At 51.0% G+C, this 27,707-nt stretch overlaps 1 protein-coding gene across 8 annotated transcripts in view; it reads left to right on the top strand.

The window, feature by feature from the left end:
• Positions 1-351: 351 nt before the first annotated feature.
• The window catches only part of FGFR1 (fibroblast growth factor receptor 1), a 47,159-nt gene continuing 19,803 nt past the window's right edge, over positions 352-27,707 (top strand). For 4 of the 8 annotated variants that reach the window (XM_071220209.1, XM_071220210.1, XM_071220208.1 and 1 more), the window contains exons 1-2: positions 866-996; positions 9,272-9,450. In XM_071220209.1, coding sequence (XP_071076310.1) covers positions 9,360-9,450 — 91 coding nt within the window. In that variant the 5' untranslated portion in view covers positions 866-996; positions 9,272-9,359. Of the gene's footprint in view, positions 997-9,271; positions 9,451-27,707 lie in introns of all 8 variants that reach the window. The other 4 variants (XM_071220207.1, XM_071220206.1, XM_071220204.1 and 1 more) reach the window with 3 other exon arrangements.

Genomic DNA, 27,707 nt, shown 5'->3' with positions numbered 1-27,707 from the left:
GAGACATAGAGCAAGAACGTTGTATCCCCCGAGCACACAGTCAGTCAGTCATACTCCAAAGTCCGTGCTGCCATTCACGACCTCAGGGCGACAGCGTTTTCTCACCTCACCCTCAAACTGCTAATCTGTCCACTGCCTGAAATTGGGGCGCCCTGCTAGGCGATGCTCGGATGGAGGGGCAGGCGCGCACTCAGACGCAGTCCAGACTGCTGGGAAGGAGCAGCGGAGCGCCGGGCAGCTCTGCCCGCTCCCCCCATTTCCAGGGCCGAGCCTCCAGAACTACAAAGCCCAGCAGGCAGCTGCAGGGGGAGGAGGAGGTGGGACCAGAGCGGGGTGGGAGTGAGAGAGCGAGCCTCGCGCCTCGCCGGCGCACAGCGCTCGGAGCGCTCCTGCGGGCATTGGTGCGGCGGCCTCCGCAGCCGGCGGCGGCCAGCGAGAGCCCGAACCGCGGTGCAGCCGCAGCGCGCGGAGGAGCCCGGGCCGTGCGGGGAAGCTGGGCGGCAACGTCCGGACTGGACCGAGACTCTGCTTAGCGCATTGCGGCTACCTCGCCTTCCCCGGCCGTGAGCGCGCGCCGCAGCTGGAAAGCAGCGGAGACTGAGGACTTTTCTCTGGTCCGAGGGGCGCCGCACAGGGCGCACGGTACCAGTACTGCAATCGGGCACGCCGCGGCGCCAGGGCCCCCCCAAAGAGATGGAGCCCGGGCTGCAAGAAGCGTGAGCAGCCGCGGGTCTGGAGAGGGGGGCCACAGGGTCTGGAGACCCCAGGCGGCGGACGGAGCCCTCCCCCTGCCCCGCCTCCGGGGCACCAGCTTCGGCTCCATTGTTCCCGCCCGGACTGGAGGCGCCGGGCGCCGAGCGCCACCGGGAGTCGAGCGCCGGCCGCGGCCCCGCCAGGAGCCCGGGGGCGGTGGGCCGGAGCCGGGGACGGGGGCGCCCGCCCTCCCGCACAAGCCACGGCGGACTCTCCAGAGGCGGAACCGCAGCGCCGAGTGAGGTAAGAGACGCGGCGCCCCCAGATCCGGGGTGGGCTTGGTATCCCGAGCGGCCCCCGGCGCTGGAGCCTCCTGGCTGCGCGCTTCCCCCGCCGCCGCGGCTCGGTCGGGTCCGGCGTCTCCGTCCGCGGGTTACCCGCCCCCGCCACCTCCCGGCTCCCTCCCCAGCGCTCTGCGCCCCCCTTTTGTTTCCCCGGGGCTCCCTCCGCTCGCGTCGCCCTCTGCGCCCCCGGCCCGCGCTCGTCCCGCCGCTCTTCCTGCCGCCCAACTTTTCCGCCAACTCGCACTGGGGAGCTGGCCCGGCGGTGGCGGCGGCCCTGCGGTGAGTCCGGGGAGGGGCGGCCGCGCGAAGGCAGCGGCAGCCCTCGCCGTCCTCCGGCTGGGCAGGAGGGCGGGAGCGGGCGGCGGGGTGGGGTGTGTGTGTGTGTGCTGCCTTCCACTCCGCGTCTGTTTAGTCCACTCGTGGGAACGCACCCCGATTCAGCAGGTAGCTTTGGATGGAACGCTGAAAATCTGGGGTGTTTCTAAGTCCTTTTCCACCTCGGAGAACTCTGGGGTAGAGGTTAGGGGTGGGTGGGGGCCTGAAGAAGGAATGATGTGGAGGGGTAAGTTAGCTTCTCTCCGAATAGGTTTCAACTCCTGTGTCGTCACCAAATGGCTGAATCTGCGTTAGCGGAGCGAGAACGGAATTCCCTTTTGCAGAGGGGCTTACCTTCCACTTAGTGCATCTGCGAAAGGGTCAGAAGTTTGGGGACCCGGAGGGCGCCCAGCGGGTGGTTGAGCTCTGCGCTGGGGTCTGGGGGGAGGGGAACGTTCTGTTCCAATCTGGTTCTAGGAGGTGGGGGAAGGGACGAGGGTTTTGTCCGGTGCGGTTCACTCGGCAGCGATGCGTGTTGCTTCTCAGGCCCAGACTCCTCTGCTGTCCCCTCTCCGCCGGTAAGGTTTGGGGTTGGAAGAAGAGGGGCTGGTAGAATCCTCATTTGCGGAGGAATTTATTGACGTTGTAGATTAAGTTCATTTAACACACAGGGAGCCAAGGCAGGCAGACACCTTTGGGAGAGGGGTTGAAGCCTGCTTGTCCTTTCTGGGCCCTGAAGCTGTTAGCCCATTTCAAGATTTCTGCGGTGTCTTTCTCCCCCAGTACATTTCCCCCCATTTTCCAGATGCAGCAGCCGCGTCTGGTTCGGTTTCACCCCCACACGGGCACACCCGCAACCACGCTAACATCCCTCTTCCTCCCTCTCCCAACCCCCAAATTCAACTGGAATTCTTCAACTTGTCCTTTCCACCTTCCTCTTTAACATTTCTTAAGACTTGAAGTGAGGCGTTGGAATTTGAGGAGGAGAAAGAAAATTACCCTGGATCCCAAGTTATTTAGGATCTGATGGTGGTGGTGCTTTCTAGATTGTGCGGAAAAGAGGCATCGTAGAAGATGGGGGTCAAGGTTTTAGGGGTGGCACCTGCGAGCGGCTCATCTGCTGGAGGTGGACTCTTTGGTCATGGGTCTGGCCCTGAACTGGCCCTGACGACGGAAGTTTCTGGTGCTGAAGTATTGCTTCTTGCCCCTTCGGTTACAGCTGGGGCAACGGGAGCATCTGACCCTGTCCGGAGCTCGCCGTCTGGTCTCGGGCGCCCGGCGGTGGCGTCACGCCTTTTCCATCCTCTTGGGAGCCAGCCCGGAGCGCAGCGTCCGGCCGTGGGCGTTGGGGGAGGTTGAGTGGGGGGATTGTTGCTGCCAGAGGCGCTCCCTGTGTTTTTAAAGAGTTATTTGGGCTTCAGACCCCGGAAACTGAAGTGGGACTTTTTACCATTTAAATAACGGCTACAAGTTTGAAAGCAGAGGTTGTTAGGGCTTTTTTCGTCATGTCCTTTGAGGTAGGAGAGCACCTTGTGGTCCAAAGTTGCGGGAGAGGTGGTCTCTCTCACCCTCTCCTTCCCAGTCTCTTTCAAATTGAAAACACTTCTCTGGTTTCTCCTTTGGGCGGTAGTTTTGGAGGCTGTAATGAAATCGCACTTTCTCTAGACAGGGTAATTAAAGTGACTGTTTCCTCCGCAGATGTGCCCTGCCCTTTGCACCTCCGGACCAGCGCTTTTTTTGGAATACCATCTAAATTGTAGAACCTCAGCCTTAAGACTGTTTAGCAGAAAATGGCCATTTTCCCCCGTTGGCCCAGTCTCCTGGCTTTCTCTATGAGGCTCACTGAAAAGCTATGTAGCAGGGCCCCGTGGGACCTGCCTCCGCCTGGCTAATTACCCCCAAGCCTGGGTCATCTCCCTTCCTTTCAGTGACTGAGGGCGTGAGGGAGAGCCACTGACGACCTCTGTCCTGGTGGCCTGCTTACTTAATGACTTGTTTACATATTTCCCCCCACTTGGTTGGGAGAAGCTCCAGGGCTGCCACCGACCCCAGAAGAGCAGCAGGTGTTTGGGGACAAGGAGGCTGCTGGGGCCTGGCTCCAGCTGGGATGGTTGTATACCGCGTCAGTGACCAGCTCCTGGACATATCTGTTGCATTTACTGTTAGTCATAGCTGAATGTCAGCTTTTTAGCGAGGGCCATCCGATGGATAGCCACTTGAACGAGGGTGCTTTCACTGCCTGCCCTTATCATGTTTGAAGACATGCCCATCTTGGAGGCTTTTCCACAGATGGGATTTGGGCCGGAGTGGGCACTACTTCCTTTGGTTCCCAAGTAGACAGTCTTGGGTACTTCTTTATCTTGGCCTCAGGCCACGGAGGATGTTAGAAAGTTCCGTTAGACGCCCCAGAATAGTAAGGAAAGCAAAAAGCACAGAAAGAAAGAGAGAAGGAGCCTTGCAGATGCTATTTTCCCACCCCTCCTGGGGGAAAGGGTTAGAGTCGGTACCTCCAGGCACAGTAAGCCTGGGCTGGCTTTCTTCTCCGGACTCCAGAGGGCAGGAAGATTGAGTTGAGCATTGAGTAGGCTGACTCCAGCCATGGGGACCAAGGCAAATCCATGGGTTTCTGCTTTGAGTTGTATGCTTTTTGTTTGTCTTGGGTGTTGACCTGAAACAAGACTCCTAAAATAGGCGATTTGCTCCTGTGAGCTTGGGGTTTTAGCAGCCGGTTCCTCTGAATGCTTTCGTCTTGCCTCCATTTTTTAATCTCTTTCATCAAAATGGCTGTTAGTGAAGAGCTTCCTAGGAAAGCTGGAGCCTGTTGCTGCTGGAGGAAAAGGTGCTGGAGAGAATTCATTCATACATCTTGTTCTGAAGAGGCCTCGCATCACTTGAGTTTCATTTCCTCTTGGGAAGTTTGACTTACATTTGTTTTCCCAAGAGCTTTGTAAAAGGTCCGAATGCACCAGGGGCTGGTGGGGGTCCAGATGTAGAGCTTTGGAGAAGATTCTGGTGCTTCCAGAGAGGATTAAATACCAGACTCAAGCTAGGATGTTTGCTTTTCCCTCTAAGGTTGCATTTACCTTAAACAGAAATGCTCTCCTCACCACCATTGCCCCTTGTAATTAAAGGAGCTATGTTTGGCCCCAAGTGAACAGCCCTCACCTAGGACAGCAGCTCTAAGAATATGGTGGTGGTCCGCTGGTCCATCCTGTCTTCAATAGCAAAGCTTCCTAGAATATAGTGGAGTAAATGTTTCGCTTATTATTTTTTCACTAACTTTTTATATACCTCACACGCAAGGACATTTGGGTACTTCTTACAGGGACTCAACATTTTAAAATTAGTGTTTCCTTTGGCGCACCTAAAACTCTGCAGGCTCAGCTGCGTGACTTTACCCAGGCACTTAGTAAGTACTTGCTCTGCCACTCGCAGCAGTGAGCAGAGGATGCTCGCTTTGGGGAAAAGCGACCATTTCTGTTAAGCACTCTCATTTCTGTAATGGTGTGGTATTATTTCCTCAATTCTGAGGAGTTGAAAAGTTGGGAAATGTCCTAGTTGTTAAATTTTGAAATAGAGCTCATCTGGCTAAAAGGACTACTTGACTATCACTTTTCTCCGGCGTTCTCAGCCTCTTTTCTACGTGAGTATCTATATCAGTTGCTTTTCAATCAGCCTTTCTTTCTTTCTTTCATTTATTCATCCAGTTAATAAATGTGTCAGCATCTGCTGTGTACATAGTAGGTGCTTTGCTAGCATAGCCTAATCAGGTACAGACCCTGTTGTCAAGGAGCTTGCGATCCCATGGTGTTTTGTAAGTTCAGAGGGATGAGATCCTCAGCTAGAAGGCCAAGTAAGCCTTGTGGCATTTGGAGATGGGGCTCAGAGAACGTGAAAGCTTGGCCGGCAGAAGGTAGAGGGAAAGGCAAAGAGACACTTGCGTGGGGTATAGAGGTTGTACAGTGCAGTGCTGCCCCATAGAAATAAAACACAAGCCACTTGTAACCACATTAGAAATTAAATAAAAAGAAACTGGCAGAGAGATTTATTTACTTACTTATTTTAGAGAGGGGGGCAGGGAGGGAGAAAGAGAGGGAGGGAAACATCCATGTGAGAGAGAAACATCGATTGGGTGCCTTTCGTGTGTGACCCGGCCTGGGTACTGAACCAGCCACTGTTCTCTTTGTGGGACGACACTCAACCAGCTGAGCCCCGTCAGTCAGGGCAGAATTAATTTTTATTAATTCATTTGTTTTGATTCTGACAATATATTTAATGTAGCCCAATATATTCAAAATATTATCATTTGAACATGTAATCAGTATAAAAATTATTGAGATACTTTACTTTTTTTTATACCAAGTTTTCAAAATCTGTGTTCTTTTCATTTCTAGTATAGCCCAGCTCACACTAGCCACATTTCAGTTGGTCAATAGCCACAAGTGGCTCGTGGCCACCGTATAGGACAGCTGTGTCTACAGTATGGGGCTTGTAGGTGGATCGTGAGAAATACCTTTGCAAAGGTAGAAAGTTTGTGTCCTCCTGCTGCCAGTTACCAAAATATCCTGAGAGTGCTCTCAAGGAGTGGCCCAAAGCACGGTGTTTATAATTCCTTACGTTTGACTATGACTTTAGCGAGAAGAAAGCAGGTGCCCCTTTGACCTCATAACCTGTGCTATGGAAAGTCAAATACTGTAGCACCCGCCAGCAAGTGGGAAACTGAGACTCAGAAAGGTTCAGTGACTCTCCCAGGGTGGTAGGGTCATAAAGGGAAGGGCAAGAATTAATTTGTTAACTTTTTCCAGAAAAACACTTGGCCCTGAACTCCTAAGCTAGTATTCCTTACATCATTTTTGGACAAGGAGATCTGATGGTCATAAAACCTTTACTCCTAGAATTCAAGAGAAAGGCAAGGTCGTACGTATGTTGTAGCCCCTGCTTTCTCACCAGCCACTACCCCATCGTACATTGAATTCGTCCTTAGAGAGGAGAGAGCAGGTACTTTCACTCGCAGTGCCCATTGGTCCTCATAACCATCTTTGACGTATGCAAGACAAATACTTTAGCTCCTTCATCAATTGGGATAACAGAGATGTATGTTTGTGGCCCCCACCCCATTCCCTAGTGAGGACCTCTGCACCCAGACAGAGTGGGCTGCCAGTCCCAGGAGACCTGACATTTGGGAGACTGATCATGGAGCTGGCTGCAGGGTCTCTTGAGGAAGCTGCTGTGTACACCTGTGAGGCTACAGGTCACATCTGTCCAACAGTGAAGGAAGGAGACAGTTTCCAAGGGATTTTAAGAATTCATTAATTAGTTGAGTGAGAAGAAGGTGAGGTAAAGGAGAAGGTGGCAGTCCCTGGGATCCCAGGCAGTGTGTGGACTAGTGGTTTGCATCACTGTGTTTTCTGCAACGGGGTGAGGGCCCACTTACCTTCTCATTCTAAGAGTTGGTGGCAGACAGAGGCTGCGTCTTCTTAATATCCATTGGTTTACAGTTGTGGGACTTGAGGCCCAGAGGAGAAGCAGAAGAAGAGACTTTTGCAGGGAAATTACAAAATTAATTTGAAGTGCATTGAACTTGAACAGTCTGCAGCCAACCCACACCTGTGAGGAGGTGGGCGGGCTTTTCGGGGGACAGATTGGTCAGGTGGTGATGGAAGCTGCCTGTCTGCTGCATTTGAAAACAAGCTAAACATCTCAAGAAGGCACCACCCTTTCCCACTGGATACTAAAAATTCATTCATTACTCTAGTGGTTCCTGTGGGACTTACGTGCTTAGCTGAGGGTACCTTTTTGGGTGGTAGGCCTGCACTGGTTTGGTGTATCTTTGGGATCAGTGAGATGTGGAATGTGCTTTAGGGATGTCCTCTGGCAAGCATCATTTCTATCCCAGGCCAGGGATCACGCCCCATTCTACGTCCTAGATGGCACATCTATGAGCCACTGGCAAGGGTCTTTCAACCAACGGAATTGAGAGTCGAGGCTCTCGCTTTCCCAGAGCTACCTCGGATCTGTCCTTATCTACTCGGTTTCTCTGTGGCACAGGGATGCCCTTTGGAGAAAACAAGTTTGCATCAGATAGAGTCAAGTTTGAGCAACCCCTAATTTCCTTCCCCCCACTTTGTTCTGCAGCATCTGAAAACCCGGGTAACGAAGACTTTTGGTGCTGTTGCTTACCAGCTGCGTGTTCTTGGGCAAAGTGCTGACCCTCTTTGAGTCTCCTGTCCCAGTGGCATAAAGGGGAAATAGTTTCCACCCCTCATAAGTTCATAGTGAGGAAGAAATGAAGTCTTATACTTACGGATTTTACCTAGTACGTGCTTGGCATGTAGTAGGTATCCAGTAAGCATTTGTTCTGGTCTCTCTCTTCTAGTCCCTGTCCTAAATTTAGAAAAACAAAAGAGAAATATCTGCTTCTCCTTTGACTTGAAACCATTGAACATTTTTAGGAAAGCCTTGGGAGGGAGCTAGTAGTAGCGCATTCGCACTCCCACTGGCAGGAGGGTGTGAATGAAGCCAGGATTCCAGGGGGTTTCTGCCAGCAGAGGCTGACTCACTCCCAGGGCCCTGTCTGGCTCAGAGGAGGCAGGGCTGGGGCACCACATTAGGGCATGTTCCGGGGAAGTGGATTCTCTAAATAACTTGGATGGTGCCCTGGAGTATTTGGGACAAAAGTCACCTGGAAGATGGAGATGGTCGCCCCCGTCTAGCCCAAACAGTGCTCAGAAAGTCTTATCACTGGGTAACTGTTCAGCAGCAACAATCCTTGTTCCTTAAGACCCCAGGGGCGCGTCTTAAATTCTAACCCTCCAGACCTGAGGAGGGTAAAGGAGACCCCTGGGGCGCATCTTAAATTTTACCCCTCCGGACCTGAGGAGGGTAAAGGGCCTGTGCTGTAACCTAGGCTTACATGAGCCATCTCTGGATCAGCCCTAGCAAGAGCCCGTTGACTCCTCAGAACACCCCCGACCCCTGGATTCATTTCTGTGGGACATCAGCTGTCACCTTGCAGCACGGAGCAGAAGACTGGACCTACCTCAAGGCCCCGTACTCTGGGGCTCTTTTTAAGGAGTTGGTGAGAGTTGTGTTCTCTCCCTGAGAGAAGCTGATAGGACCAGAGATCCCTGTGATGCAGAGTGTTCGAGATAAAAGGAGAGGACCCTGGAGATTACTCTTTTTGCCGTCTTCGTTTCAAAGGTCCAGAGATGGTCAGCATCTCATTTCCTGGTCTTAGTCCGTGATTCTTCATCTCCCTTTACCCCGCAACAAACTTGTTGGATTTGCTCTGGAGGGAGTGAAGTCCTTTTATTTTTTTTAAATTTTTATTGATTGATTTCAGAGACAAAGAGAAGGGGAAAGACAGAAACATCAATTTGTTGTTCCACTTATTTTTGTATTCATTGGTTGCTTCTTGTATGTGCCCTGGTGGGGGTCAGGGATCGAACCCACAAGCGTGGTGTATCAGGACGACGCTCTAACCAACGGAGATACCCAGCCAGGGCGAGAGTGAAGGCTCCTGCGGTCCCGCCATACTCTGTGAAGCCGTTGCCCATGAAGTGGCAGAACCACCTGGGACTTCCGTAAAGCCGTCTGCTTTCCCAGCACAAATGATCTTGGCGTTTATGCCCCAGAAGTCCATGACGATTATCCCAGCAAGGCTCGCACGCAGCCACACTCAATAGATACTCGTAGAACTGAATTAAAGCACTCCTTTGTCTCAGGGAGGCCTCTAACCTTGAACTCAACGTTGCGGTAGGACCCCAGTTCTCTTCACTGTGCTTTAAGGAGGAAGTTAGAGCTTCAAGCACCCTTCTCAGCAGGGTGACTGCGTGACTGCTTTACCTTCTTTGTCTCCTTGCTCCGCTGCCCCCCTCCCCCCATGCAGATCCTCATAAGTTTTTGTTTTATTTCCACAGAGTCAGCTTGAAAAGGAGAATCAAGCTCAAGGCAGAGTCTCCATGGAGGTGTGGAGCCTTGTCACCAACCTCTAACTGCAGAACTGGGATGTGGAGCTGGAAGTGCCTCCTCTTCTGGGCTGTGCTGGTCACAGCCACACTCTGCACGGCCAGGCCGGCCCCGACCTCGCCTGAACAAGGTAAGGCACGGGCCGAGGGTCAGCCTGGACTTCTGGCCCTCAGAAACAGGGTGGGCCGGGAGGGCGGTGGGATGTTTGGAGGTGACGTGGTTGACCGGGAAGGCCCCACCTCAGGTGGCGCAAAGGTCTGTTTTCCTGTAGGAAAGAGTCTCAAGATACCTGGGCTGGTAGAGCCGCATTATAACACAACCAGCTTCAAGAGAGGGTTGGGTCATGTAGGCTGGTGATATCCATTTGCCAGAGGAGACATGCTGTGGGAGGTTTTATGCTTTTCTCTCCTAAAAAAATAACTTTTGATTGGGACCCAAGAGCCGGCTCTCTAACCTAGATGAGTAATGAAATGGGGTAGGGTGGTGCAATGGGCGGGGTGGGGGTGACCTATGAATTCGGATTTAGGACTTATGTCAGGCTGCAGGGGATGTTGAGGGATGCGGGAGCTTGATAACGACTTCTGGCTTCTAAAATTGTTCCGAAGACACATCTTCTGTGGGGGTCGGCAGTCACGGCTGCGTGCTTGCCATTCTGCCTTCCTTAACCACATCGCACAGGCCCTGTTCGGAGGTCTGCGGAGCCGTTTGCTTTGGGTAGGTGCTGCTGGAGAGATTTGGAAGAGATCGAGTGCCAGGGAGTGCAGTGGGTCACAGGAGCCGAGAGAGATCTATAGCTTGTTGGAAATGCAGAGAGGTTATTACATTAGTAACAGGAAGGACTTGCCCTGCTGTGCATGGGGTCTGCTAGAGTTGTAAAAATACCTCATGGAGATTACAGGCACAGCATACCCAGTGGCTTTCAAGGGTCTTTAAGAACTAATGTTTGGGCTTTCCTGCTGCCAAAGGGTGTGTGGCTTGTGATTCCGTGGCTGATCACATAAATAGAGAAGGTTGGCAGGCAGTGGGTGAAAGGCTCATGTGTGCACGTGACTTGGTGGCTGCATTTGAAGGGCTGTCCTTCTTAGCTGTCAGGACCTATTTGAATGATAAATGATGAATGAGAATATTTGTCCACTTGTGTAGTGGTGGGGAAGGAGGAGGGAAGGGTGTGTGAAACTTTCAAGAACGTGCTCTGACTGGAGCAGGCAGATTAAAGTTGCATTCAGTAACAGAACTAAGGGCAAGACCTGAGCTGGACATGCCAGAGACCCAAAGAAGGATGGGACCATCTCTGCCCACAGAGAGTTCACCGTCTGGCAGGGAGGTGGTGGCGGGGTCAGTCCAGAGGTGTCTAGATACAAGGTCGACCATGTTCAAACCACGCAGTGGAGTTACAACGAAATGCTGTGGGCATGCAGAGGACATCTGAGATGGGTCCAGAGAGACAGGTGGGGGTTTGGAAGGGGGAGCTGAAGGACATTCCAGGTGGAATAGCATGAGCGAAAGTACTAAGGTAGGATGTGTAAGGTGTGCAGAGAACGATTTATCTGGTGAGTAGGTAGGCAGTTGTGGAAAGTAATGCCCAGAAAAATTGGATTGAGTTATGAGCACATGGAAGGTCTTAATGCCCTACTAAGGAAATACTTAAAGGGGTAGATACAGAGAGTCTTGAAAAGTTTTCAGCAGGTAGCGATGTGATACAGCTTTTAGAAAATTGTTGCTGAATTTGGCTAGATGGGAGGAAGAAGACAGACCTGTTTGAATTTTGCTCCACCACTTAATAGCTGCATTACTTGCTTTGAAAAATTACTCAGACACTAAGCCTTTGTTTGCTCATCTTTTTTTAAAAAAATTTTATTTATTTATTCTTAGAGGGGAAGGGAGGGAGAAAGAGAGGGAGAGAAACAGCAATGTGTGAGGGATACATCCGTTGCCTTTTACATGCCCCCAACCAGGGACCAGGCCCGTAACCCAGGCATGTGCCCTGACTGGGAATCGAACCAGTGACCTTTTGCTTTCAGGGATGATGCCCAACCAACTGAGCCCCACCAGCCAGGTTTAGTTTGCTTATCTTAAAAATGGGAAAAACAAAGGATCGACTAAACTAATCCAGACAAAGCATTTATATATAAAATGTTAGTAGCTGCTACCACTACTGTCTCCAGAGGGAGAGATGTTTGTTTTTAATGTCTAGCTAAAGGAAGCGAGGGTATAAACTAGGTGGAAGCCCTGAGATTGTACAGGAAGGGAAAAATAGTAGAGACGCTATAGAAATGGAATCTGTGGGTTGGTTTAAGCAGGCGGGGTGTCAACTTCAGACGACTGGAGTCACGCAAGATGAGGTGAGAGCAGGGGAGTAAGTTAGGGTGGGAGGTTTGTGAGGAGTAGAGATTTGGATCAGCTGCAGTGTAGATGGTGGTAAGAGAGCCCAAAAGCAAGGAGAGCGTGGGTGAGGTTGGAGAATATGAATTTATATGGACCCTAAAGTACTAAAAAGCAAAAAAAAAAAGCTAAGACCTTTCTCTAAGAAACTCTTTTGCAGACCGAAAATGGAGAGTGGAAAAATTGAATAGCATGGGCACTTACAAGCAGGAAAGATGTATGAGGGTGCAAGCACAGGAATTTTAGGGGGAGAGGTGGGGGTGGAGGGGGTGGAGGGGGTATTGAAGCTGCCGGCTGTGGGTCCAAACAGGGAAGGAAGCCGGGCTGCGATGGAGGATGAGCCAGGGTGCTGAAGGCCCTGATGAGAACAAAGTAGAGGCCCCATGAACAGGAAGGAGGGAAGAGGAGAGGTGGAGGGGGCATTTGGAGGCTGTGCCACAGTGAAGACTGAAGGCAGTCGGCCATTTCTTAAAAATCAATTTAATTGAGGTAGAATTTAGATTCTGTAAAATAGACCAATTTTAACTGGGTAGTTCAGTGTGTTTTGATAAACGTTAACTGCCAGCCGCATCAAGACATGGAACATTTTCATCGCCCCCCACCGCCCAGACTTCCCTCCAGCCCCTTCGCAACGCTGACCCCAGGCAGCCACTGATCACGCTCTGTCCCTGCAGACTGGCTGTGCCAGTTCTGGACTTTCGTGGAATGGGATCATATGGAAACCTGTTGAGGGCCTTTTAGGTGGCTAACAGGGTTGGCTACTATTACTAAAACTCCTGTGATCATTTGCATACGAGACTTTGTGTGGGCGTAAGTTTTCTCTGGAAGTTTTTTTCTTCCTGACTGTAGGCTCTTGGGAAAGTTCCCCTTGGGGCCTCTGTAACATAGTGATAATGAACATCTGCTCCTAACATCATAGTGACTATCAGATGAGACCATATGCAAAGCACCTAGAACAGGGCCTGGTACATAGTCAGTGAGCAACAAATAGCGGTTGTGGGCGCAGTTTCCGATTGCCCACAGGAGACAGCACGTGGTGACGGGCTTGCTCCATGCGCGGACCTGGGGAACAGTCCCCTGCTTGGCTGCACGAGTCCCTCTCTTAGTGCGGCCCTTTCACAGAACTCGCCCCCCTCCCCAGCTTTGTGATAGCGGCCCCTCGGTCTTCAGAGAACTGCTGCGGAGTCACTAGAGGCAATCTGTCTCCTCGCTTTGTGAGCGACTCGGTATCTCACAGATAAACGTGATGTGCGGTTATGCAGTTTGGGCCCTGCTGATTGTTAAATAATAATGTTGCTGTTGTCCTCAGAAAAGACTCTAATCTGTGCATAAAAAGCTTGTTCAGAAGTTGAAAGCAAACTACCCAAAACCTTGCTGACACCGAGAGCTTTTCCCCTGTAGGAAGGCTTTGCTGCGGGTGTGAGTGAGTGTGTGCGCCCGTGCGTGTGTGTTGGGGACCCCTCCCCCAGTCTGCAAATGCTCCTGAGGGAGTGGGGAGGGCCTGGAGTTTCTGGCTGTCTTTGGAAAGTTGCTTTAATAAGGGTTCCAGGAAAGCCAGCCTCCCTCCCTCCCTCTCCTTTCCCTTCTCTAGTTCAGGAACTTAAAGAGGCTCAGCTTGTTTCAGATGAGGCTTTGAGGGAGGGGGCATTGCGTGGCCAGACCGAAGCTGGGTCACGGGTGGAATGCCCCTTTAACAGATAAGCACCAACTTAAAGGACATTTTGAGCTTGAGGAGGGATGTGTCTGGGTATTTTTCTCTTTTTAAGAGTAAGACCTGGGGAAAAGCAAGTAAACCCTTTACAAGGCCACTTCTCACAACTGGGAGTAGGGGTCCTGCCCCCTTTTTAGCATAATGTGGTTAAACACTCCAGTCCCTGTGGTTGAGGGGACAGTATGAGACTTGCAGTCTCACAATACTTGCCTACATGCTTGGAAATCTGCAACTAATAAGCAATTTAATGGGCAGGGGTTTTACAGCTCCTCCCACCTCTCCAGATTTGAAGGAGTCTGGTGGCCCGTTGAAGGGGGAGAGGTTACACTTAATGGAAAAGCCGCAGTTTCCATTTCTGGCTGCAAGCCCCCTGGATCCCTGGATGCCGTGAGCCACAAAGCAAGGCTTTGTCTTTTTGTTCCACAGAAACCTGCGCCCGTAGGGGAGAGGCTGCCAGTGGTGCCAGAGGCATTGCCCCAGCCTCAAGTTATAGGGCCCTGGCCACCCTTGGCAAGCCCCTCCCCAGGGGGCCCACAGCTGCCTTTGGTCCAAAGGGATATACATTTCAGCCTGTCCGAAGGGGGACCCTCAAATAGGTGCTAGAAGGTATCCCACTGCCAGCCTTGACCAGGCAGTGACCCCCGCTGGCTGCAGCCCATGGGTGTGGCGGCCCGAGGACCAGTGTCCAGTGCTGTCCTGGGACACGTGCAGGAGCATCCTCCACCCCACCCCGCCCCGCCCCAGCAGAGTTTCTTCTTGTGAAAAGAACCTGTTTACTTCTGATTCACACTGGATGTTTCAGAGGAGTCTCTTCCCCCTCTGCCAGAAGACGAGTGGAATTACATGGAGCGAAAGGTGATGTCGGAAGGCCCACTGGAGAGCAAGGATGGTGGATTCAGGACTGTAGAAATCTGCCTGGTGCTGAGCCACCCCGTTTCCCCCGAGGATCCGCTGTGTCCCACATCCTCCTCCCCAGAGAGGGGTGGCTGGAGTGCCTTCGAAAGGGCGTGTTTGCAAGTGTTTCGCTGAGCCCAGCAGGGTGGGGGTGGGGAGGCCAGCGCTCCGCTTGTGGGAGAATGTGAGGGAGGAGTGCTTGACCAGGCCGGGCAAGTGCAGCAAAGCCGCTCCAGAGCTGTGTTCTTGGCTCTGGCTTCTGCATTGCTACACCATTAGCTCCACTGATTTTCCACTCTGGCTTTGCCAGCCAGCTCCCCGAAGTCAGGGAGGAGGAGGAATTTCTCAGGGAAGAACAAATGGCTGTCCAGAGCCCTTGCCATAGGTGGGGGAGGGGAGGGGGCCCAAACAAAGAATCAGGCCAGGATTCTGTCACCCGGTTTCTGGGCCTACCCGGAGTCTGGGATGGCAGGAACCGGAGCAAGAGTGCCATTCTTCCGGTGTGGCCCCCGCACGGAGGTGGGTCAGCAGGGCTCAGCTGGGGTACTTGCTCCTGGTCCGGCAGAAGCAGTGAGTGATGGCTTGTGTCTGGGGCGCTGATGGATGGCCTTGGGAGAAGTGAGTCCTGGGGAGTCATTATCCCGGGAGGGCAAGGTCCAGGGTCAGAGAGCCTGACCAGCAGCTGCGCCCTGTTTTTACAGAGTCTCATTCCTCTGGGGCCACTGGGGGCTCCAGCTCACCCTGTAGACACCACCTTTGCCTCTTCCTTCCTTCCCCAAAGGCTGGAAACGAGACAACTGTTTCCCTGCTGACTGGGGAAAGTCCAGCTGCTCTGGCGCTCCTGGTCTCCCTGGTCCAGCTGCCCAGGCCTCTATGCATTCTGGAGACCTCACTGCAAACACTGTCTTCTCCCCGCCTGCTTACCTTTACACCAGGCCCCGCGTGACTGAGCCGAAAGTTAGCTGCTCTACCTGGGCTCCTGAGGGCCTGGAGTAAATCCCAAATGGTCTTCTCAGGGGAAGCCTTAGGCTACTCCTGAACTTGGGGGGATGGAGGGTGGTGTTGCTCTGACTTCCAGCTAGTGACGCCAAGTAGGGTGGCACTTGCCTGAAGCCCCTCAAAGTTAGGTGTATTGCCTTTTAGTGGGGCCACCAGGTGGTACCAAGACATTGTGCTCCTGCCCTCAGAGTTCCCCTCTCCTGTGTCTTGGTTCATGACGATTCTTACCTTTCCACTGGCAGAATGAGGTGCCTGCTGCCCTCATTTAAAGGGTTGTGCCCTGTAGACTGGGGAATGCTGGGGTGAGGGGTCTCTGTCCAGTGAGATCCAGGCACAGGGAAAGATGGGCTCCAATGGAGCTGGACACTCCGAGCTCCCTCCTCCTCCCACACGTTGGGGCACGGCCCCGCCTCCAGGGGGGGTGTTGTGTAAGAGGAGGTGAATGCTGGGGCAGCAGGCCCTGCCCTTTGGGTGCATGCGGCTGTGCTTCCCAGGCCCTGGATGTGTGGGCTCATTGAGCCTCAAGTGGGTGAGAGGGTCAAGGAGTCTGGCAGAGTGGATTTCAGTAGAGATGTGCCTGGATAAGAAAAGAGGTTAAAAACCAGCAAACGCTGAAGTCTCAATACTTAACAAAGAAAGTTGAATTTAGAGCTTAGCCTTTCCTCAGTTTTCCCCAGGATCAAAACCTAGCTCCTGGCTAATGCTCCTTGCACCATTCATTCTCAGATTTTTCCTCCCTCGGGGTTTGGTTGTGCTCACTCTCCTCCCCATCCCCCACACCGTCCCATCTCACCCCACCCCCCACCCCCAATCTGGCCAAACCAAACTCCTCCCTTCTTCTTTTTTGAATACAACATATACATTCCTATCTAACCATTGTTTATCCTGGTCCCTCAGCTGGAAATGACCATCCCTATCCTTTTATCCTTTCACTTTGGGTTTTGTTTTGTTTTGTTTTTTGGTAATTCCCACTCTTAGTTTAAGGTTTAGCTTGGGTTAGCTTAAAGCATAGCTTAGGGCCATCTCCCTCTGAAGCCTTCCTTTGTCTCCAAATTAATCATTCCCTTTCCCCTCTGGTTCTGTTTTAACTTTTCAGTCTAGCACTTTTTTTTTTTTTTACCCTGCCTTACAGTATATGTAGTTTTTAACACTTGGCTGTTTCCTTTGCTAGAGCCAAGTTCTATGCAGTCAGAAAGAAGATTTTTATTGCTCTTTTAAAATATGGACACTTTGACATGTAGTCTAGATTCATCAGGGGAAAATTTGAAAATAATAAATTTGTAAAGAAAAAAAAAGAAAACCTCATATTCCCATCATTCCAAAATAATCACTGCTATGAATGTTGCTTTAGACTCTTTTTCTTGTGTTTATACAAATGTAGCTTTCCAGAAATGGGATTTGTATGGGATATACTTATTTGTAATCTAAACATGTATGTATTGCAGAGAAAATTTTTTCATCATGTTTAATAACCATGGAGTATTCCATTGTATAGGTGTGTAAAGTTTATTTCCTTACCCAGTCCTCCACTGCTGGGTGTTTAGGTTATTTTCAGTAGTTTGAACTTGAGTGAACAGACTTCTACAGATAAAACTTGTCCATGTATCCAAGGATACTTACATTCTGAAACTGTTGGTTACATAGTTCCAAATTGCCCTAGAAAGGTCATACCAGTAAAGGTTTTTACAGCAATGATGAATAAATACTATGCATGATACCTTCACACTCTGCATGCTTTACTTTTTTATATCTTTACATCGATCCCATGGCCATAGGTTTATTCCCATAACTGAAAGACGAGACTGAAGTTCAAGAAGTTCAGTAACTTGTTCACGGTGATAGAGTTGGTGAGAAGGTGGAACTGAGATTCAGACTCGTGTAGATCTGGTTCCAGTGGGGTTCTTTCCAGCCCATCATACGATGTCCCTACATTGACTGGGTTCCCCACAAGCTGGGCCAACCGACATTTCAGTTTAAACATTGCTAGGTCAGTGCCCTTTCTCACTTCCCTTTCTGGGGTGCTGAGTACATTTGTGTGGCCAGGGCAAGGGCTGCTGGAGAAGCTTGCCTTGCGCCATTTCTTGTGTGACATTCTGCTCTTCACTTGGAAGTGATGCATCCGCCATAGGTCTGTGAGCTGTCCTATGAGAGTGGTTTCCTAGCCTAGAGTAAGCAACTGAACAAAAACCCCATTGAGGCCGCCTTTTCCACTGTAGCCAAGACCTCTTATGTGGGGTCAGAGGTCCCCAAAGCATCGGATGGTACACCTGAATTTTCTTGGCAGGTTGCACTTATTCTAGAATGTGGTAGGATTCTCAGGACACAGAGACCACTTAGATTGCTTTTTTTTTTTTTTTTGGAAGATTATTTATTTGTTTACTTTTAGACAGAGGGGAAGGAAGGGAGAAAGAGAGAGAGGGAGAGAAACATCAATATGTGGTTGCCTCTCGTGTGCCCCACATTGGGACCTGGCCTACAACCCAGGCATGTGCCCTGACTGGGAATCGAACCGGCAGGCAATTCGCTGAGGCACACCAGCCAGAGCTACTTCTACAATGGCTGTGGTCCCACAATGTCTGATGGATGGAGGGTCAAAGAGGCAGCACCCTTAGCATTGTTTTGAAGCTACCAGTATATATATTTGGAAAACAAAGAAATGTAAACGTGGGGGCAGGATCCTGAAGTTTTCTTTTTCTTCGTGTTTACATTTAACAAAATTAATGTTTTAAAAAACTATATTGCAATGGACTTGGGCCAGCCACAGATAATTGCAGGATTTAAGAAATACATAATAATTTGGGGCATACTACCTGAAGTTTGCCGTAGGAATAAAACACTCACTTATTGAAAGTCATTTGGTAAATATCTCTTCCAGTTCTTTTCTGTAACTGTCTGTGTAACCTTTGGGGGAAAAACACCAAGAGTCTTGGAGACCCCTCCTGCATGGGGGCCCAGAACAAATGCCATCCCTACCCCCAGCCTCCCCACGGTTCAGGCCCAGCCCTGGCCAGTGTTACTCTTACAAGACATGCTCAAATATAGTAAGTGACTCATTTAAGCGGTGTTGTCCAAAGACTACATCAAATAAGGACTGGAAGCCAGGTTATGAGAACATCCGAAGACAAAGGAGGAGAGGGCCTCCTCCCCAAAGTGAAAGGGCAAAGGGACCATCGTTTGTGGGCTTTGGTGGCGTGGGTGTACGTGTGCCACATAAGCCATGAAGGCAGAGGTTTAATACTTTCTGAATAAGTGAATGCACGCGATGTACACCATAGCTCCACGCAATGTACACATAGCTAAGGGATCATTCATTTTCTTTTTTAAAAGGCATCTAAACTTTCCAGTTTTAAAAAGGAGAAGACAGGAATATAATCCTTTTCAGTAGGAAGGTAAGGAAAATAGGTGATACCTAGTTATTGCCACCACATACGGAGCCCATGGCATCGAATGCAGGGGCTCTCGGGTGCTCACTGCACGGACGTCAGCGGGCCAGCTTGATAAAACCCACCACTGCGTTCCCTCCCAGAGCTTCAGACCCCGGGCTTGGTGGTTCTCACAAGTTCCCAGAGGATGCATATGCTGCCCCTCCAGGAACCACACTTTGAGAGTCTCCCATATCAATTAATCCCCCCCCACAAAAAAGTCTATAAGGTAGGTATTATTTCCATTTAACAGTTTAGGAAGCTAACCCAGAGAGGTCGCTCAAACAAAAGCTTGACGGGGTTAAACAGCAAATAAATGATGAAGCTAGAGTTCGGACTCCGGTCTATCTGGTATCAATACTTTGAGCTCTGAACTCTTGTGCTGGGAGAGTTGAGAGGACAGGAAGGTGTCACATCTGAGAGTCTAGGAAGAGAAAGACAAAAATAGGGAGAGAGATGGGAAAGGTAGACGAGGCCTGAGTCAGTTTGCTTGGGGGTATTGAGGGGGGAGGAAGGACAGGGAGTGGGAAGGTGGTCTAAAGCTCTCCTTGGAAGGGAAGAGACCCTCTTCTGGACCACTTCAGTCTGCTTTGCTGGGGCTTTAAGTCAATTATCACCGCCTGTGGAAGGCTGATCAACTCTCCAGCCAATTGGAAAGAGTCTGATTGCATTCAGAAATCTCTGCTCATTTATTGTCAAACTCCAGAGTTTACATTTGGAATTAAGGTTTATTTTCCTTAGGTTTTAGGAATTATCTTTTGAGCCCTAGAAGAGTCAGGTTCCTGGACTAGCTACCGAATGAAGTTCTCCCTTCGGCATTCAAAACTTTTATCAGTGTTACTTGGGCAATCTGTGTTACTGTCTGAAGAGTACCTTTGGAAGCGGCATTTATTTTGTGTCTGCCCTTCACCACCCTCAGACTCCCAGTCCATTTTTAAATGTATTTACCGTGCCGGTTCTCAGTGAAATAAATCTTTCTAGAATAACTGGGCTCTAGGGTTCGCCAGTCCCAGCCTGTTGACTACTTTACATCCTCTGGTCTGAGGCTTCTCCTGGCGAGAACGGGCCAGAGAAAAGAAATGAAGAGAAACATTTACTGAAGGTCGCTGCTGTCTGGATCTCCGTGGCCGAAACGGAGACCCCTCTTGGCTTCCTTCACCCCAGAGGGTGAAGTATTGCGCTACTTGGGAGCAGACTCCAAAGGCCCAGTTGAAACTTAGAATATTGGTTAGAGCTGGAGCTGGTCAAGTTAGTCAGCCTTCCCATTTCACAGCCGAGGAAACTGAGGCCTGAGTGGGGAGGTGACGTGCCCAGGGTCACACGGTTAGTGGTAGGGCCAGTCATCTGAGTGATTTCTACTCAGATGCCCTTTCTGCTGCACCCAGCCAGTTATAACCGCCTGTGGCTCAAGCAGAGTTTGGGACCAAGTGATTTTTACAAGATTTCAAACTAGGCTCTCAATCACGTCCCTTAGAACTGTCTGGAATGTTGACATTGCTCAGAGTAGGTGTCTGTCCCCCAAGATCCTAATTGTGCGAGATCTCCCAGGTTGTCTGAGCAAAGGAGCCCCCAGTGGAGACATGGGCCCTGACATCCCCCCACCCAGGCCTTTGGTCCTGCTGCTTCTACCTGCTGTCTACCACACAGCCATGCCATCTCAGGTAGAAAGATCCCTAAACCATGTTCTTTTAATGTCTTAAACACGAGAGTACTAAATGTTCCACCTTCATGGTGTGAAGGAGAGAGAGGGAATGAATGCGCAGTACGTCGATGGTCCCCTAGGTCCTTGCCGTCCTGCAGGGACACCTGTGGAACAGACCAGTGACCCCCGAGTTTTCCATTTCATGGGTCAGTCAATAGCTAGGAACCTGCATAGGGTTGGCAGATTATTTTACCAAGTAAGAACCTCTTTAGAAAACCAACACTGCCTGCTACCATACCATTTTTATTGTGATAAAACGTGTATAACATAAAATTGACCATTTTCACCACTTTTTAAAAATACCTAGGAGTATATTTTTTTAAGATTTTATTTATTTTTAGAGAGGGGGGGAGGGAGGGAGAAAGAAAGGGAGAGAAACATCAATGTGTGGTTGCCTCTCACACACCCCCTACCTGGAACCTGGCCTGCAACCCAGGCATGTGCCCTAGACTGAGAATAGAACCAGCGATCCTTTGGTTCACAGGCTGGCACTCAATCCACTGAGCCACACCAGCCAGGGCCATTTATTTCACCATTGAAAAAAAATTTTTTATCTTCATCTGAGGACATTTTTCATTGCTATTAGAGAGAAAGGAAGGTCGAGATGAAGTGAGAGAGAGAACACTGCTGTGAGAGAGGAACATCAATAAGTTGCCTCCTGTACATGCCTGGAGGGGATCGAACCTGCATTGAAGGCATGTGCCCTGCCATGAATCAAGCCTACAACCCTTTGGTTATGGGACGACTTCCAACCAACTGAGCCACACCGGCCAGGAAGACCATTTTCGCCGTTTTTAAGTGTGCAGTTCTGTGGCATGAGCACGTCACGTAGTGCAACTGGCACTCTCATCCACCTTCATAACTTGCTCACCTTCCCAACCAAAGCTCCCCCTGTACACTAATTCCCTGTTGCCCCCTTCCCCAGCCCCTGGCAACCACCATTCCACATCCCCTACTAGGTGTTTTAAAAGGATGTTTATTTCTTTTATTTTAAAAGGATGTTTATTGTCTTTATTCTCATAATGTAAAAAACAAGGAGCATCTCTTTAACATTGGAAAGAAAAACGTAACCTCATGCAGAGCCCCTTCTGTTCGCAGCTGCAGTGGGCAGTGACCCTCCTTATTTCCAGACCCCCATTGCACAGACGGGGTTAGCCAGGGAGGGGTTGGGCAGGCACCTTGGGGTGCTGAAAGCCCTGGTGAATTGTGCGCCCAAGCACCCATTTTGGTTTGAGGGGGTCAAAAGGCAAATTCTGAAGCAGCTGAGGCCTCTAATAATTCATCAGCAAGTTTAGGGAGCAGCACTTTTTCCTGCCCAGCTGCTAGTGGTGTTTCCTTCCTCAAACCAGCTCTGCTGGGCCAGGCCCTAGTAGGGGGTGAGGTGGGGGGAGGGCAATACATTCCTTTTCCTTAAGGAACTTGACGGGACTTTAAGGTTAGAGCACAGCGGAGCGCGAGCTGCAGGGTTACCTTTCCGTCATTGATTCATCTCACTCTCCCCCCTCCCCCAAGCTTAATGATCTTTCCATTACAGAACCCAGACCAGGAAGTGCATGACAGGTCGCAGCTGCAGACACATGGCTGGGAGGCCTGGGCTCGAGGCCAGTGGTGGGAGGGTCTGCACTCCCCTTCTAGCAGCAGGACCCCTACACACACACACACACACACACACACACACACACGCACACACACACCCTCACCCCCTCATCCCCTCACCCCCTCACCCCCAGCTAGTTGTCCAGCTTTTCCCTTACAACTTAGTGGGCGGTGTTTTTACTTCTGTGTTGTAACAGTTGGTGGCCAGTTTTTGATTTGAATTTAGGACGTGATTTTTAGTAAAGGCAGGAAAAGACTCCCATCGTGAGCATCTAGATCCTCTAAATTTCAGCCTATTCACGTGGTCCTTACTGGGTTTGGGGTTCTTTGGGGGGAGTTTTCCATTGTTGAACAGAAGTGCTCTAGCTTCTTTTCCCAAAACAGGACCCTCCAGTGTGGCCTTAGAAGCTCGCAGGTGTCCAGGTTTAATGCTTCCAGAACCGTCAGCTTTCCTCTCTACGATTCCATGTAAATGCCAGGGTCAGTACATGTTTTGGAGGGAGGACTAGATGCAAACACACAGACCTGGGTTCAAATCACAATGAGTGAGTCACGCCACCTTCGTTTTTGTTTTGCTTGGGGACGGCTCCTTCCACATACAAGTTTACTCAGGAAATGTTAATTCACCCTAAACTGTGTCCTGGGAGGTGGGGGGCAGTTGTCACACAGGAATTGCTGTCTCCACCACCAGCTGTTTTGTTGGCTTTGTTCCCTGAATCTGCCAAGGCCGGATTCCCCTGGTGCCAAATGTGAAATGGTGACACAAACTTCTAGGAACTGTGGGCTCAGGCCCCCTTCCCCTAGCTGTAGGGCGTCTACCTTTGCGGTTCCTGGGCCAGCGGGCTGTCCGCCTCCTGCACGCCTCTAGTGAACTTGTATCTTCCCGGAGCGACACCTTCCTGGGAAGAAGGGAAGCAACACGTACTGGGAACCCTTCTGGGAAATGGATGTACAAGAGGGGTTTGGGCGGGGAGTGGGGGTTGTGTTTTTTCTGGCTCCATCCACAGCGTGTCAGTGAATAGTTAGGGTGAGAGCTTTTGCCAGGGAGAAAGGAAGAAGGGAAATTTCTTTTAAAACAACTCCTGGGCACATTCCTTTGTTAATCACTTAATTACAGCCCTCGTCCCCTGCGTGAGGGCTCCCCACAGTGGGAGGTAGGGAGAGTTGTGGCATGAAGGTATGAAGGAGGCATCAGGTAGAACCCAGAACGGGGACTGCGGCTACAGGCTGCATTCTGATGCTGTGGTACCCCTCGCAACATCTGTTTGAAGGTTTACACGAGACTCTCAGGGCCCCGGGTCCGTTTGGTCTGGGTCTCCTTAGTGGGGGGTTCTGCACGCCTGAGCCTCCTCCTGCCCCACTGCTGGGAAGCTGTCTTTGGGGGTCGTGGGGTGGGCGCAGGGCCCGGGCTGCAGCTTCGGCCGCGCAGGTGGTTCTGCACTACGTTACAGTGATGAGGTGGGACACACAAAAGACTCAAATCTTTTTCTTAATAAAAACAAAATAAAACTCCGGCCCCAAGCCGCTGGGCTGCTGAATGGCGATGGCTTCCTGTCAGGATTAGCCGGGCTGCCTGGGCCTGTGTGCACTGCCTTTCTCCTCAGGAAATACCTTTAGTAAGCCCTGGTGGGGTCCCCATGGCAACGCGCGAGGGGACCTGCTGACGGAGGCCATTCAGCCCGCCATTGTTCCTCAGCTTCTTTGTGGGGAGCTGTATTGCTGCCTCTCTGGCAAACACAGCAGTTTGCACAGTTTTGTCGGGCTCAATGTGGAGTTTTTACATTTTAATGGGCTCTTCTGGCTGCGGCCCATTTGCATGCAAAATGGTCCTTCTTACTTTTTTTCCCTTCTTCTATTTAAAAAAAAAAGCCCTACACTTCAAACCCTCTGGGTCCAGGGACTGGAGAATGCTGCTGGACCAGGGTGTCCGATCCGGCTAATTGACTGGGGTTCCTGTCTCCCTCCCGCACATGCCCAGACGCCCCGCGTCCGCAGCTTTCCCTGTACTGGGGACATCATGAGCTCGGGGCATCACGCATCTTTGGGGCTTCCCCTCCGTACCCCAAGCCTTGTAGGATGATAGTTGTTCCCCAGGATTTCAGTAAGATCCTGCCTCTGGCCTGGCCTCGTCAGACGCAAGTAAGTTTTCAGTTCCATTTCAAAGCCGAAGTAACGTAATAAAAAACCTTTGCAGTGGGCTCCCAGAGCCCCGCTGGGCTGTTCTGTGTTCCTTTTAAGTTTGCTTTCAAAGCCACCCCGAGTTCCTCCCCCACCCACAATTGCCCCCTCATTTATCTCTGGGGAGTTTGTGCCAAGACTGTAAACATTCCTAGACCACCAGTTCCCCCATGTCACTGAAGAGCATGGCGTTCCCCCCCTAATTTTCTTAACGCAGAACTCCAAAGTCAAAAGGATCTCATAGGGACGGCCGAAATTGCGACCCTGAGGCAGCATACCTAGGTGTTGCTGGGAGCTGGTTATTCAAGTCCTGCGCGGGTGGAGTAACAGGTAGATGACACGCTCCTGAACCAGAGGGTAGATAAGGCGTGTACTGCCCACGGACCAGCCCACAGCCAAGCAGCGTGCATAAGTGTGAGATAAAGCCATGCAAGTGTGTAAGTCACATTAAAAATAGATGCCTGTAGTTGAGGGAGTCTTGGGAACGCGATGGAGCGATAGGAGGAGAAAGACGTTGTAGGAGAAGCAAAGGCCTTCGGGTGGGAGGCAGCAGAAGACAGGGGCAGTGAGGGTACTAGCTTGGCTGAAGAGATGGGGCGGAGGTTGGACAGTGGAGGCTGAGAAGCTCCAGATTCTGGAGGGGGAAGAAGTAGGCCCTCTGGAGTGTGAGGGGATGGGATGCAGTGCCAATGGGGGGGGGGTCGAGGCTTGAGAGCAGGACAGTTTGAGGACGTGGGATCAGGAGAGCTGGCCCCAGGGGACGGTTGATGAGCCCCTTTGCTTAATGTTCTTAATCTTCTCAATGGAGTCAGGCAGGGGTCATCAGAGGTCATCAACTCAGCTGTAAACTGTAATCAAGGGTGAGGGGCTTGGGACGTGGCAACGTATCAGGTGACTGATCCATAGTGGAGCCAGGAACACAGGGAGGGGGGGAGGGAGGGGTTGTGCTGTCTCCCTGTGACCAAGGCAGAGCTGTAAGTGCCTGAGTGGGTCACCCCACTGTCCCATGTGCTGCATGAGAATTTAGATGCTGTGGAGGGGCCCAGGACCAGCATCTAGAGCCAATGCTGCCCCCTGTCCTGTGACGTTCAGAGAAGTCCTTCACCCCCCATTTTCTCATGTTTGGATGGGAATGAAAGGAATCACATGAACACGAATAAACGTGCCTCGTAGAGTATCGAGTGCGACGGCGAAACAGGCCAGTGTCATTAGTCCCGAGTCTGCCACCATCAAAACACCCTTCCTCTCCCCCCAGCCTCCTTGCCTGCCAGCTGTGCGGTCACGTCTGCTCAGCTTTAAAGGGTGGGTGAGCAGGGGTGGGAAGGTGCACTTAGAAGTTGAAAGCACTGAGTTATCAGGTAGTAGTTGTGGGGCTGAGGAAATTGAGGGGATGAGAAAGGGGGGAGAAAGCCAAAGCAACCAACTTGAGAAACCCATGCGTGAAGGTTGGGGACATTGGTGCCATTAGACAGGAAGGGTTTTGGTCCCTTCACTGCAGCCAAGGCTGGCAAAAGACTCAGTGGAGGTACGAGCGGTAGACCTGGTATCTGGATTTGTGTGGATTGTGGAGAGCCAGGCCATCTGGGTGTGAATCTCAACTTGGCCACTAGCCGGTGGCCCAGCTAGGTGACCTGTCTTGGACACCAACCAAACCTCTTTGTGCCTCAGTATCTGCTGTGTGAAATAGAGATAATAGTAGTGTCTGTTTCACGGGGTTGTGAGGATTGAATGAGAATTGCGCTCGGCACACGGAGTGCCGCCATCACAGGGCTCCTGTGTGGATGAAGTGATCGCTGTGTTAAAAGCCATCACAGCGTATGGGAGCTGGTAAGCATGCCGTAAATTATTGGCCGATATGAGTATTACCATTTTAAGAGTGGTTTAAGCATCCCCAGACACTATATGGGAAGGCAAATGCTGAATTGCAAAGTGCTATGCAAATATATTGTTACTTGTCACTGGGTTCACGTTAAGTTGAGGGTTTGGGGGATGGATACCTTCCAGAGCAAACTGGCTGCTACGGGACGAGGGCTGATGAAGTGGTATTTCGAAATACATGTTCAGGTATATCTGCCCATGTGGCATGAATGGCCTGCATTCACAGTCTCTGCAGAGAAATGGGGTCCCTAGGACTTCTTCTTCAGCGGGGTTTTTTATTATTATTATTTTAAACTATTTTCTACTGTGACCCTTCTGTCCCACACAGGCCCTAAAGTCTGACCTCATGTCCCACTCTGCCTCATCCCAAGGCACTGCTCTCTACCCTGCTCATAAGCCCCTTATCTTTTCTGCTCCCCTCACTCCCAGCCTAAACTCTTATTTACTCCCCTCTTTCCTTACCATTATGTCAGTGTGAACACTGCTGTCTGCTCTGAACACTGATACCTTAAGGTCTGTAACCTCAGAGCCTGTACCCGGCTCTTACATTCTTCAGTTGTCTCGTGTTGCAATTCAACGTGCTTTGTATGTATCGAGGTGTTATGTAAACTTAATCACCCTGGGTAGGGCCAGACATAGGCCTGCTGCTCCTTTGCCTACTCTGTTTCGTCTCCTAGCACAGGGGCTCACAGGTGCACCTAATGATAGCTGTGTGGAGGAAGGTGCCCCATCTTCTTGGATTTTGGGGAACTGGGGTCTCACCATCTCACAAGAACAGGAGATTTGTATGGGTTTGGGCCCACTCAGGGCTTCATTCCGCCACCCCACATGGTGCCCGTGGCTGGCAGAAGACACAGAGATAGAGAATCAAGAACTTGGCCCTGGCTGGTGTGGCTCCGTGGATTGAGTGCTGGCCTGAGAGCTGAAAGGTTGCTGGTTCAGTTCCCAGTCAGGGCTGGGTTGCAGGGCAGGTCCCCAGTTAGGGACATACGAGAGGCAACCGCACATTGACGTTTCTCTCCCTCTTTCTCCCTTCCTTCCCCGCTCTCTAAAAATAAATAAATAAAATCTTTAAAAAAAAGAACTTGGATCAGCTCTGATGTGTCCAGGGCAGAACTGCCTGCCAGGTGACTGTGGCAGCTTTCTGGCTAGTCCTGCCATAGCAAGATGCTGCATCCTGGTGGCTTGTTGGGGATGACAAAGCCATGGTATTTGGGGGGAAAGTGGGAAGGGAAAGGGATGTGGGGGACTCCATGAAAAGGTACCCGTCCGACCCGCACAGCCTTCCACAGTCCACCTGCCGTCCACACTGCCCCAGGAGATGGCCTCAGGAGCAGAGGCCTCCTGGGTCTCACACTCGGGCTCTCGGTTCTCCCTTGTTTTCCGGAAAGTCCCCTAGGCATTGGTGGCCTTCATCCTCTAAGGATGTGCCAGTCAAGCCCTAGCCCCAACCCTCGACTCCTGCTCCCAGGGAAGGTAACAGTGACTCTGTGCTGTGGCCTCGAAGTACAATGCACCTTTTTTTCCACAATGCACTGTGAACACATTACACCTCGAGTCTGTTAGAGTGAATGAACGCTGTAATTTGACTCCCAGCAAACATCTTCGGCCTTCGAACGAGGTCA

Source organism: Desmodus rotundus, chromosome 13 (genome assembly GCF_022682495.2).
Source record: "Desmodus rotundus isolate HL8 chromosome 13, HLdesRot8A.1, whole genome shotgun sequence".
NCBI lineage: Eukaryota > Metazoa > Chordata > Mammalia > Chiroptera > Phyllostomidae > Desmodus > Desmodus rotundus.
This window is presented reverse-complemented; position numbering and strand designations above follow the sequence as displayed.